The following is an 11830-nucleotide window of genomic DNA, read 5'->3' as shown; positions in this document are numbered from 1 at the left end:
GCCACGTTGAAGATCTCCTTTATCTTGCGCTTGGGTTTGTTGGGGTTTGGTTGTTTTTTTGGGGGGTTTCTTTTGTTTTTTTCTTTAGTTTTTACCTCTTTCTGTATATGTAGGGAATTTATAGCAAAATATCTACTTTATGGAATAAATTTTAAAAACTAAAATATATTTTATTTTAAATAAAAAGAAAATAACGGACCTTTAACCTTCCATGGCTAAAGTACTGATTATATATTTGCTGAGCTGACTTGACGGTTATGAAAATTGTATCAAGAGTTTTATTTTTTGACTTCAAAGCCTTCTTAATAAAGACTTTTTACTATATCCGAAGTCCTGTGCTCACTTGGGTCTCTTCACTGCCCATGCCCCTTCCAGCATCCTCAGAATCAGGCACCCTGCTTGGGTTTGATGGCACGTTTGGCTGCTGGGACCCCTCAGCAAGCGCAGGGCCTTGCTGCAGCCCTGGGTGCCATCGTCTTCGGATGGATAATAAGGAATCTCATAGACATCAGGGAGAAGCTGTTCCCTGTGAGGGTGCTGAGGCGCTGGCACAGGGTGCCCAGAGAAGCTGTGGCTGCCCCATCCCTGGCAGTGCTCAAGGCCAGGTTGGACACAGGGGCTTGGAGCAGCTGCTCCAGTGGAAGGGGTCCCTGCCTGTGGCAGGGGTTGGAGCTGGAGGAGCTTTAAGGTCCCTTCCAACCCAAACCCTTCTGTGATCCTATGATAAAGCCGAGACAAAACAGCACCAGATCCCCACAGAGGTGCCTGACGCAGATTGATGTCAGCCAGAGCTCCAGGTCCTGTCAGGTACCCAAACTGCAGCCTTGTTCCAAGCTCTCTCTGTCTAGTGGGCCGGGAGATCAATCGCGACCGAGGTCCCAAGCAGCAAGGAGCCTTCGAGCAAAGCAAACTCTCTGCTGCCCACTCTCGGGCATCCTTGAGCACGGCTCCTCGCTTTCCCACCTGCATCCCCATGGGCGAGCTGCCTTCCCTCCCTGCTGATCCCAAGGTCGAGGCGCTGCAGGATGGATGGACCAAAGCCTACGGGTAGCGACCCTTGTCCCCCTATTCCTCCCCAGCACCAGGCATATAACGTGGGGATGCTTCACTTGGCTTCAATGGCTGCCGGACATAGTCCCCATCACCCTCCCCATGCAATGCCTCTCTGGTTTCCCCCTCTCCTGCTTGTCGTTGCCCCCATCAGGGTGGGATTTGGGGTTCCAGTAAAGTTTGGTTTGTTTCTTCTCCCTCCAGTTCCTCAGGGCCTCCTCTGGCCACAGGAGGGCAGATTTGGGGTAAAAACAGGCAGAAATGGGGCCAGGTGCAGGATGCTGGCACTCAGCAGCACCCAGGGTGGGAGCTCAGCATCACACTGGCCCCAGGGTGAAGAGGGGTCCCCTTTGTGGTCCTGGGTGCCCGGCTTTGCTGTGAGCAGCCCTGACCCTCAGAGATGCAGCCCCAGGACAGGGGTCCCCTGGGCAGCACACGGGGACCCCAACAAGAGCCCATCAGCACCAAACAGTGGTGGGAGCACTGCAAAGAGCTTGAGCTGCCCAGAGCCTCCCAGTACCTTGCTGCAGAGGCAGCTCGGGGCCACCCTCAGCCTGCACCTCTCCTGCAGCCAGAAGTGCTGCAGCCCCAGAGGCACAGGGATGTTCTGCAGGGATTCAGGCCCTGCTGGGTACCATCTGTCTGCCCATCCCTCCCTCCCTGCCTCCCTCCCTCCCTGCCTCCCTCTCTCCTCCATCCCTCTCTCCATCCCTCCCTCTCTCCATCCCTCCCTCCATCCCTCCCTCTCTCCATCCCTCCCTCCCTCCATCCCTCCCTCTATCCATCCACCCAGCACACTGGGCAGCAGCACCCCAGATGCAAGCCCTCAGCCAAGCGCCACCTGTTCCCTGTCTCAGTTTGCCGCATCCCGGAGCCCCGTTGCCATGGAGCAGCCCAGAGGCCACGGGGATGGGCACCGGGGTACACCGCAGGTGGGAGCCAAGTGAGGGGAGGGGGTTAGAAAATAAAGTGTTTAATAAAAGAGCAGCTCCTGCTCCCGTCACAGCACAGGGGAGGGCAGAGGGGATGCAGTGACAGCCACGGAGCAGGGGAGGCCAGAGGGAGATGAGGAGGGAGAGGAGGGGGGCTCCCACACGGCAGTACCCCCTCCCCAGCCGGCCTCCATCCAGTGTTTCACACACAACCAAAGGGGAAGCCTGGGGTGAGGGCAGCTCAGGACCCCGCCAGATAGATCCCTGTGGAGGAAAAGGGGTGAGATGCAGCTGCAAGGGCTGGGGACACGTATCCAGCACAGGGATGATCACTGCCCCAGGGCCAGGGCTCAGCCTCCACCCTTCTGAGCTGGGCATCACTATGGAGATCACCCAGGAAGGGGGAAATGGAGCTCGGGGTGGTAGGGAGGGGACCCCATGCACCCCAGGGCCATACATAGGGAGCAGGTAAGAGACCCTGGTGCACCCTAGAGAAGTGACCCCATCCACCGTGGAAAAGGGACCCCGTGCATCCCAGGGCCATGAGGAGCAGGGAAGGGACCTTTGTGTGCCCTAGGAAAGAGACCCCATACACCCCAAACAGTAAGGAATGGACCCTCTCCTCTCCAAGGAAGGGACCCCATGTACCCTGTGGCCAGAGGGGATGAGGAGAGGATCCTGACCCCCCCCCCCCCCCCGCCATGGCTCCCATCCAGCCCTACCTGTAGCAAACCTCTTCTTGACCAGGGACATGCGGTACCCGGCGCTCGCCAGCTCCACCTCAACACCCGACAGCGTGCTGCCCTCACTGCTGAACTGTGCTGCCACGGGGCTGGGCTTGCTGGGCCCACACAGGGGCTCCCAGCTGGCCGAGAGCCGGCCACAGCCTGGGGGGGGCACAGCACAGGGGTTGGGGGGGCTGTGGGGAACGAGCCCAGGTCCTGCTCCCAGTCCCCTCTGTCCTCACCTCCCTGCCCCGCGGCACTGGGCACATCCAGCAGCCTCCAGAGCAGCCTCTTCTCCTCCAGGTTCCTGCCAAGACACAGAAATGGCCCCAATCCTCCTGATCCCCTCCTGCTTTAACCATCATTCCTCCTCCCTCACCCCATCAGCACCCACATCCCAGTGTCCCCAAGCTCCCTGATCCCCTCCTGCTTTAACCCTCATTCCTCCTCCCTCACCTCATCAGCACCCACATCTCCCAGCTCAGGGTCCCCTGGGGGATGCATCCGTGCATCCTGCATCCCTGCATCCTGCATCCGTGCATCCTGCATCCCCCCTCCCTGCTCTCACCAGCTGGCCCCAGGCTGCAGCCGCAGGTTGGTGATGGGCTCATCCACAGGCAGCAGGACGTGGACGTTGGCGAGGGGCACAGGCAGCGCCAGTGCAGCCCCGTTGTAGCCGTACTCGATGCTGACCCTCGTGGTGCCCGGGGTGCAGTCCCAGTGCACACAGAGCCGCAGCGGCGCCGAGCTGGGGCCCAGCCTTGAGAACTGGGGAGACCGGGGGGGGTTCAGGGGGCAGTGAGACCCCCCTGACCCCAGGAGCAGGGAACCGGCTCTGTCCCCTCCATGGGCTCACCTGGTACTTGAGCAGAGCCACGTTGTAGTAGGAGGCGGCCGGGCTCTGCTCCGCCTGCTTCTGCAGGTGCCCGGTGAGCGCGGCCATGTTCAGCCAGAAGTCCTTGGTGCTGGGATCGCTCTGGGATGGGTCACTGCCAGGATGGGGTCAGTGAGCACCAGTGCCTGGGCACCCCGGAACACGGCACCCCAACACTCAGCTCCCCATCGCTGCATCTACCAGCTCCCAAGGATGCTCAGAACCTCTGGGATCTCTGGTACCCAGCTCCCCATCGCTGCATCTACCAGCTCCCAGGGATGCTCAGAACCCCTGGGAACCCCAAAACCCCATGTACCCCAGCTTCTCCCAGCTTCCAGAGATGTTCCCAGGAAACCAAGCACCCCGATACCCAGGTCCCCATCAGTGTGCATGTCCTCTCCTAGGACACCTGTGCCCTCCTGGCACTCTCTGTACCCCACCAAGAGTTCCCCATTACAGCACCCACCACCTCCCAGGGTGCCCATGATCCACAAGTACCCAAATACCAGCTCCCCATCACTGCATCCACCACAGTCCCTGCATCCCCCCAGGCACACCCGGTACCCCAATACTAGCCGGGGTGTCCCTGTCCTGCCACAGTGCCCCCGTGTCCCCAGGTACCTGTAGAGCAGCTCAGCGTTGGGCAGGAACTGCTCGATGGTGCCAGTGTTGAGCAGGCGGAAGCTGAGCACGGGGGGGGCCATGCTCCCACTGAAGACACGGATGATGCCAGCAGGGAAGGACATGGTGAGCTCCCCCGTCACCTTCACCAGGCAGCTGCCGGGGACAGGCCGGGGGTCAGCGGTGGGGTGCAGTGCTCGGGGGGTACCCCTGAACCCCCCCCAGCACCCCCATACCTGTCAGCATCTCGCCCCTTGAAGTACGCATGGATGTACTCAGTGAAGGCAGTGGCCACGGGCAGCGCATCCTGTGAGCCCAGCACCACGGGGCTGGGACCCCGCGACAGCCCTGGGGATGGGGACAGGATCAGAGCTCGGTTGGAATCCCCAAAACCCATTACCCCCCCCCCCCCAAAACCCACCGAGTGCTGGCTGGGACACAGCAAAGAAGCCACGTTCACCCAGGCTGGCAGGTGCTGAGTGTGAGGGGCCACAGCTCCAGGAGGGCGAGGGGCTCAGTGAGCGAGACTGCAAGGCAAGGCAGCATTGGGGGGGGTCTGGGTTTGACCCCCACCATGGGGGTGTGGGGTCCCACAGCCCGGCCCCCCCTTCACCCCATCCCTGGCCACGCACCAGGTCACTGTTGCTGCCTGCAGCCGGCCCAGCAGCCGGCCTCTTGGTGCGGGAGCGGCGTGGGGGGGCCACGAGTGGGACGTCCCGGGGGGCTGCACTGGGCCAAGTGGGGGCAGCATCTGAGGGAGGGGGGGACAGGACAAAGAAATAGGTGGTGATGGGGAGCTGTGTGTTGGGGTGCTTTCCTGGGGACATGTGGACATCCCTGGGAGCTGGGGATGCAGTGATGGGGAGCTGGGTGCTGGGTACATGGGGTTTTGGGGATCCCAGGGGGTCTGGGCATCCTTGGGAGCTGGGGATGCAGTGATGGGGAGCTGGGTGCTGGGTACATGGGGTTTTGGGGCTCCCAGGGGGTCTGGGCATCCTTGGGAGCTGGGGATGCAGTGATGGGGAGCTGGGTGCTGGGTACATGGGGTTTTGGGGCTCCCAGGGGGTCTGGGCATCCTTGGGAGCTGGGGATGCAGTGATGGGGGGCTGGGTGCTGGGTACCACCACGGCAGAAACTCCCAGGGGTGCTCTAAGGGGTCTCAGCAGTGCAATGAGCTTGATCCGGTCTCAGCCCTGTTCTTAAGGTGACCCTAGGCTGGGGGCGGGCAGGGGAACACAGAGTGAAGGGTAACGGGGGCAGCTCCTGCACCCCTGTCACTCACCCGGCTGCGGGGGGGGAGCCCCGGCCGCGCTGCCCTCGCTCAGGCCGGACCCCGACCCTTGGCAGGTCCATGGCGAGGGGCTGGAGGTGTCCCCCGCGCTGGGCGGCGCCGGGGAGGAGGAGGAGGAGGAAGCGGAGTTGGAGGAAGGACGGGGCCGGTCCCCGCCGGGGCTGCGGGGCCGGCCCCACGGCAGCGGCTCCCCGAAGGGGTCTGGCGAGGGAGCTTCTCGGGGCCCCGTGCGGCTGCTGCGGCCCCGGGACCCCCGCGCCGCGTCCCCCCATAACCCCTCGGCTCCGGGGCCGACGGCGAAGCCGGGGGGCTCCGGGAGGCGGCCGGAGGGGCTGCGGGGCCGCGGCAGCGCCGATGGGGGGGGGCTGCTCTGCTTGGGGAGGGGGCTCTGAGGCGTCCCCGGCTGCGGCGTCCAGGGCCTGGAGTCCGGAGAGGGTCCGGGCGCGGGGTGCGAGGGGGAATCCAGCCCCGAGTCCTCCACGTTCTCCGGGGACGAGGAGGAGAAGGGCGAGGAGGAGGAGGTGAGGACGTAGGCGCGGGGGGCTGCGGGGAAACCCCCTCGGTGTCAGCGCCAGGGCACCCGAGCGCCGGGGGCGGCCCCATGGACCCCCCAGTCCTCACCCGGGAACTCCTCCGCTTCAAAAGCCGATTCCAGCGGGGGCCCGAAGAGAGCAGCGGGGGGGGCTGCGCCGGGGGGAGCCTTCCCAGGGCCACTGCGCCGGGCACAGAGCGCAGGGGGCTCAGCACCCATCCGGATGCACACACCCCCCCCCCCCCCGAGAGGGGACTGGGGGTGGCACAGGAGGCATCACCCCACAGCGCCCCGCTCAGCCCTTACCTGCTCATCTGCATCTCTGGGCACCCCCTCCCTGCACTGTCACCTATGGGGAGAGGGGACACGGTGGGTGCTGCACAACGGCAGCACCCCACACCCCAGCACTCCCCCCAGCACAGCCTGACCTGCTGCCAGTGTCCCCTCAGAGTCATCACTTGGGGCTGGGGTCAGAGATGCCACATGCCCTGTGGAGGGACAGGGACAGGCAGCATTGGGGGACATGGAGCCAGGGGGGTCCCCTAAAGCTGCTCCAAGCCTCTGGAGTGGCACTTACGGGACGACTGCCTCTTGACAGTGCCCTGCAAGAGAATGGGGACATGGGATCAGTTGGCCCCGGCACAGAGTCCCTGAGGACCCTTCCTGCCACCCCCCCCAAGCTCACCCCGATGCTGGGGGGCAGGATGAGGTTCCCCACGGTGGCCTTTAGCTGCTCCATGGTGGCCTCAGCACTGCCGAGCGCTTCCCGGGGCTGCACGGGTTTGATGTGGACATAGAACTTGCGGGGCTCATCCTCGTCATAGTCGGAATCGCTGGAGGAGCAGCCGTGGTTTTCCACCTCACCTGGACCCCCGTCAAGGCAACACCCAATGCTCAGACACCCCAAAACTGCCCCCCCCCCCCCGCTCCAACACAAGGATACTGCGGGTGACATCGGGGCGCACGGTGAACCCATCCTCATCCACCTCCGGGCAGCCCTGCAGGGGGATGCTCAGGGAGGGGTTTGCTTCCCAGCGCGGGGAAAACCAACCCCGGTGTTGGCACTGGGATACTCACCACCTCTGCATCCAGGGATTCCCTGAGGAACAACAGGGATCGTGTTGGGTACCGGAGCTGGGAAGGGATGTGGGGATGCAGGGACACAGAGAGGGATCTTACCCAGCATCACGGTCCCTTTCCTTACGGCTCAACCCAGGGATACGGAACGCTTTACTGCGGCTCCTCTTGGGTCCTGGATTGGAGTGTGGGGAGGGCACAGAGTGGTGAGCGGCCCCCCCCTACCCCACAATCCCCACCATGGGGCTGTGGGTGCAGACGTACTTGCCTTCCTGCGCTGGGGCCAGCCGGTACTCCTCAAAGTCCAGCACCCCTGCAGGCGAGAGCAGGATGAGCCATGAGGACCCTCATGTAAGGACAGGGAGCATCCATCACCCCGGTGCGAAAGGGGGGACCCCCCCACCTCACCTGGCCGCTCTCGCCCTGTGCCCTTGCTCTCTGCAAACCTCCGCAGCAGCATCTCGGTGCCGATGTTCTCCACGTTCTGCTTGAACTCCTCATGCACCTGCGAAGGAAGCAGCGGGATGAGGGGGACACAGTGAAGAGGGGGGGATGCAGCTCGGAGAGGGGGGTCCCCGTTGCTGTTCACCCCTCTGGGGACTCACCTGCCCTATCTGGACATGGGTGTCCTCCACGGAGTGCGAGTAGGAGCCGATGAGACCCTTCATGTGGCGCAGGTGGGCTTCTTCCACCTCTTGGAAGCGCTGGGAGCAGGGATGAGGAAGGGGTTCAGCCAGGCAGGGTGGGATGTCCCCAGCGGTTCCATGCCCAGGCAATGAGGACACAGCCCCAAGGAACAGAATTCCCAGGGAAGGGTGGCCAGGCAGGTGGGGGCACAAGCCAAGGAATGGGGCTCAGCCCCAGAGAGCAGGGTTGGCATCACCAGGGCATGGGGCTCAGCCAGGGTGGCCCTGCCCCATGGAGAAAGGGGTCCCCAAGGCCACCAGTGCCACCCACCATGGCCGAGTCCAGCATCCTCTGCTCAAAGTCAGCGCGGGCAGCGTTGTATTTGTCCACCGCCCTCCGCAGAGCCTCTCCGGCCTTCTTGGACTTGAGCTCTGCCTGTGGGACCAGGCGATGGGAATGAGCCCCCCCATGGTGGGACAGGGACCAGGATACCCATGGGGAGGCCACAGACATGGGGCAGGATCCACCTTGTCGATCTCCTTCTGGCTGGTGCCTTCCTTGCGGAGCCGCTCGTACTCCTGGCACTTGCTGTGGTAGCTCTCCTTGGATTTGGGCAGCAACTGGGCCACCCCATGCAGCATTTGGACAGCCTCCAGTGTCCCTGACACCTCCTCCTTGGACTGGGGATGGAAACACATAGGGCAGAATTGGGGACGGGGGGGGGGGTTTGGGGTGCAATGGGGAGGATGGAGGGGGGGATGATGTGGTACCTTCTTGTGCACCCGGCCTTGCTCCTCGCCGTAGCGTGAGATCTCCTTGATGAGGTCGTGGAGCTTCTTCATCAGCTCCAAGTGGCAAAGGGCCAGTTTGTCCGAGGAGATGCGGAAAACCTCCCAGAGCGGAGCAAAGGTCCTGGGATCAGCGGGGGGGGGGAACGGACACGACAGCGGGGCAGGGATGAGCAGGGTCCCCACTTCTCAACCATCACGGGATGCTCCAGACCCCTGCTCACCCCAGTTGGGTCCCGTTGGTGGCCATCTTAGACAGCTTCACCATAGCCTTGGCATAGTTCTCCTCGATGGCAGCCCTGGGGACAGGAGATGCTGGGGACGGAGCCTGGTGATGCCGGAGACCCCCCCTGAGCCCCTCACATCCCACTCCGGGTACCTCTCGCGGACGAAGTCAGCCAGCTCCTTGGTGGAGATCTGCCCATGCTTCATGTTGTGGTAGAGCACATCGAAGCCGTGGTTCTTCTCACCCTGGCAGGGAACCAAATCCCACCCAGTGCCCCCTGGGCTGGTGCCACCACGGGTGCACAACAGGAAGCACCGTTTGGGGCGGAAACACCACAGACAGGGTGTCCTGCAGGACCCCCCCCCGGCTGGGTGCTATCGTGGGTGCTGCCTGCTTGTGCCCCCCCATATCCAGGCTGTGGGTGCAGGGTGCTGATGGCCCCACATGGGGAAACTGAGGCAGCGGGAAGGGGATGATGCAGGAAGATGCCAGACACCGGCAGAGACGAACCAGGAAGCAAAGGCCACGCTCTGGCGATGCCAACTTCCCCCCCCCCAGTGCTAGGATAGGGATCCCCATGGTGAGGGGATGGGTCAGGTACAGAACCATGGCCGGGGAGGGGGTGGCCCATGAGAACCCATCGCCCCCTCCCCATAGCAATTAATACACAGCGTTAATGAAGGCATTGGGGCAAATGGTGGCCATGAAACACTCCCTCCCCCCCGAGAGCTGTGGGCAGCGAGGCCTGGGAAGAGCAGAGGCACCCATAGATGGGGGCACCCATGGTGGGGGGGCACCCATGGGTCAGGGGCACCCATAGGGGGGTCCAGGCTTACCCAGAAGTGCTCGGTGAAGTAGGACATCTTGGAGGAGGAAGGGGGGAGGCAGCAGCGTGGGGACCCCCCCAGCTCAGCTCCCGATGCCCTATGGAAACATTGGCTCTTACTGGGTTGGGAGGGGGCGCGTTGAGGGTCCCCCCCCAGGCTGTACCCCCCTCCCCAAGGTGTGCAGCGCCCGGGGGGGGGCACCAGGGCAGCGCTCGGGCCTGACACCAGATACGCAGCTAAATAATAGATGAGCTGCTGCTGCTGCTGCATGGTGGCGGCTGCTCCCAATGGCCCCCCCAAAATCAACCCCGCCTCCCCCGACAGCCTCTTCCCCCCACAAGCGGCCCCCCCCCAGGCTGCACCCCAAATGCACTCATCCATGCTGGGGGTCCCACATCAGAGCAGCGCCCCCCCCCCCGCAGCACTGAACAGGGGGACCCCCAAGTTGTGTGTGTGTGTCTCCCCCACCCGGCCCTGCTCCCCATCACAGATAAACAGGAAACCCAACGGCTGGTGCATGGCTGGGGGTTGGTGGGATGGGGGGGGACGGACTCCACTCACCGTGGGCTGCTTGGGGGCTCCAGGGCCCCCCCCGATCATCCTTGTCCGCAGGGGGTCTTGGGGTGGAAGGAAGGAAAGGAGCGGTGAGGGCACAACCCCGACCCCCCCAGCGCCTCCGCACGGGCTCAGCCACCTGTGTCATGAGTGGGGCGGGCTCAGCGCGATCCCACCCCCCCCCCGGGCAGGATGGAGCAAGAGCGGGGCCGGGAGGGGAGGGGGGGTCCCAGTACCGGACCCCAACCCGCGGCCGGTCCCGAGCGGCCGCAGCCGCCACGAACCCCCCGCTCAGTCCCCCCCGGAGGCGGCAGCGGCCCCGAGAGGAACGGGGGGCACCGGGGGGGGGGGGGTTGTGGAACACGGACACGGGACACTCAGCATCCCTCCGTGCTGCGGCAGGGCCCCCCCCCGGACACCCCAATAGGGCAGCCCTTGGGCACCGCAGCGGTGACCTTCACCGGCGGGGGTGCGGGAGCTCCGGGGGGGGCTGGACCCACCCCGGCTGCAGCTACAGGGCAGGGGGGGGCTGCTCATGGAAGGGGGGGATCCGTGCACCCCGGCACCCCCGTGCAGCGGCTCCATTGGCGGGAGGTCGGAGCGTGAACGGGGTGGGGGGGGATGCTCCTTCCAGAATAAGGAGGGAAAGCAGCGAGCCCCGCACCGGGGGGTGCCCGCAGCACCGGGAGCGGCCATGCGGGGAGGGCGGGGGGAGGAAGGAGGGGGATTATTATGGGAGGGGGGGGGGCACACAGCGCGGAGGGGTCCGTCCGGAGCGGGGCTGCCCCGGGGGATGCTGCGGGAGCAGGGGGGGGGGCCGCGGGGGGGGCCGCGGGGGGGGCCGCGGGGGGCTGCGGGGCCGCACTCACCTGCGGGGCTCCGGCCCCGAGCCCGCTCCGCCACCGCCCCGCGCCCGCTCCGAGACGCGCGCTCCGGAACGGGACCGCGCCGGGGGCGGGGGTGGCTGAGGCCACGCCCCCCTCCCGCCGCGCCGCGTCGCGATTGGTCCTAGCGCCCGGCAGCGGTTACCGCAGCCAGCAGCGACCGCTTCTCATTGGCTGAGCCGCCGCCGCGCCGCGCGCGGGGAGGGGGCTGATTTGCATTTTTAAAGCGGCCGCCGCCCAACAGCGCGGGGTTTGGTGCGGGGCTGGGGGGGGATGCGGGTGATGCGGAGCCGGCCCCGAGGCACCGGGACCCGCTGCTGTCCCCAGCCCCACGGGGCGCCCGGTGCAGCCGCTCGCACCCGCACCCGCTGCGGTCCAGCCGGTGCCACCCGGTGCCTCGCACCCCGCTGAGCTCATGCCCCGGCTCCGGCTGACACCGGGCGCAGCTGCGCGGCCGGGGGCTGCTCTCGGTGGTGGGGACCGGGAACCGGGGAAATCAACCCCCCCCACCCCGAGATGGGGACCCAGGCCCACACCGGGGTAACCGGGGCTGGGCGGGCTCCACATTGTCCCTTGTCCTGCGGTGCCGGAGCGGGACGGTGACAGCGACAGCACAGGGAACAGCCCCGGCCCTCCCCCCAGCCCCGGCGCTGGAGTCGCAACCGGCCTCCGTCCCAGGGACCCCCCAGCAGCACGGAGCCCCCTCCCCATGGCGCTGCCACGGCCCCACCAGGGAGATTTTGGGGAAGGGGGAGGCAGTGTTGGGGGTGGGTTTAGGGGGGAGGGTGGGGCTTGGTTCCACGGTCCAAGGTGGGGGTTCA

General features: G+C 65.2%; 1 protein-coding gene across 1 annotated transcript; it reads right to left on the bottom strand.

The window, feature by feature from the left end:
* Positions 1 to 2027: 2027 nt before the first annotated feature.
* On the bottom strand, positions 2028 to 11084 carry LOC115945294 (F-BAR domain only protein 1). The gene is made up of 29 exons (XM_034070774.1): positions 10995 to 11084; positions 10132 to 10187; positions 9580 to 9667; positions 8897 to 8988; positions 8742 to 8816; positions 8500 to 8641; positions 8257 to 8409; positions 8060 to 8164; positions 7708 to 7806; positions 7511 to 7607; positions 7371 to 7415; positions 7205 to 7277; positions 7103 to 7124; positions 6969 to 7023; positions 6711 to 6889; positions 6603 to 6627; positions 6454 to 6513; positions 6332 to 6374; positions 6115 to 6206; positions 5485 to 6036; positions 4835 to 4953; positions 4624 to 4729; positions 4439 to 4550; positions 4203 to 4358; positions 3564 to 3696; positions 3276 to 3475; positions 2950 to 3014; positions 2705 to 2869; positions 2028 to 2246 (listed from the first exon to the last, which is right to left on the bottom strand). The coding sequence occupies exons 3-29, from the start codon at positions 9604 to 9606 to the stop codon at positions 2224 to 2226; spliced, it is 3015 nt and encodes a 1004-aa protein (XP_033926665.1). The 5' UTR covers positions 9607 to 9667; positions 10132 to 10187; positions 10995 to 11084; the 3' UTR covers positions 2028 to 2223.
* Between the last annotated feature and the right edge of the window lie 746 nt (positions 11085 to 11830).

The sequence above is a fragment of the Melopsittacus undulatus genome, chromosome 19 (assembly GCF_012275295.1).
Source record: "Melopsittacus undulatus isolate bMelUnd1 chromosome 19, bMelUnd1.mat.Z, whole genome shotgun sequence".
Classification (NCBI taxonomy): domain Eukaryota; kingdom Metazoa; phylum Chordata; class Aves; order Psittaciformes; family Psittaculidae; genus Melopsittacus; species Melopsittacus undulatus.
Note: the sequence above shows the minus strand (reverse complement) of the source record. Positions and strands in the feature narration are given on the sequence as shown.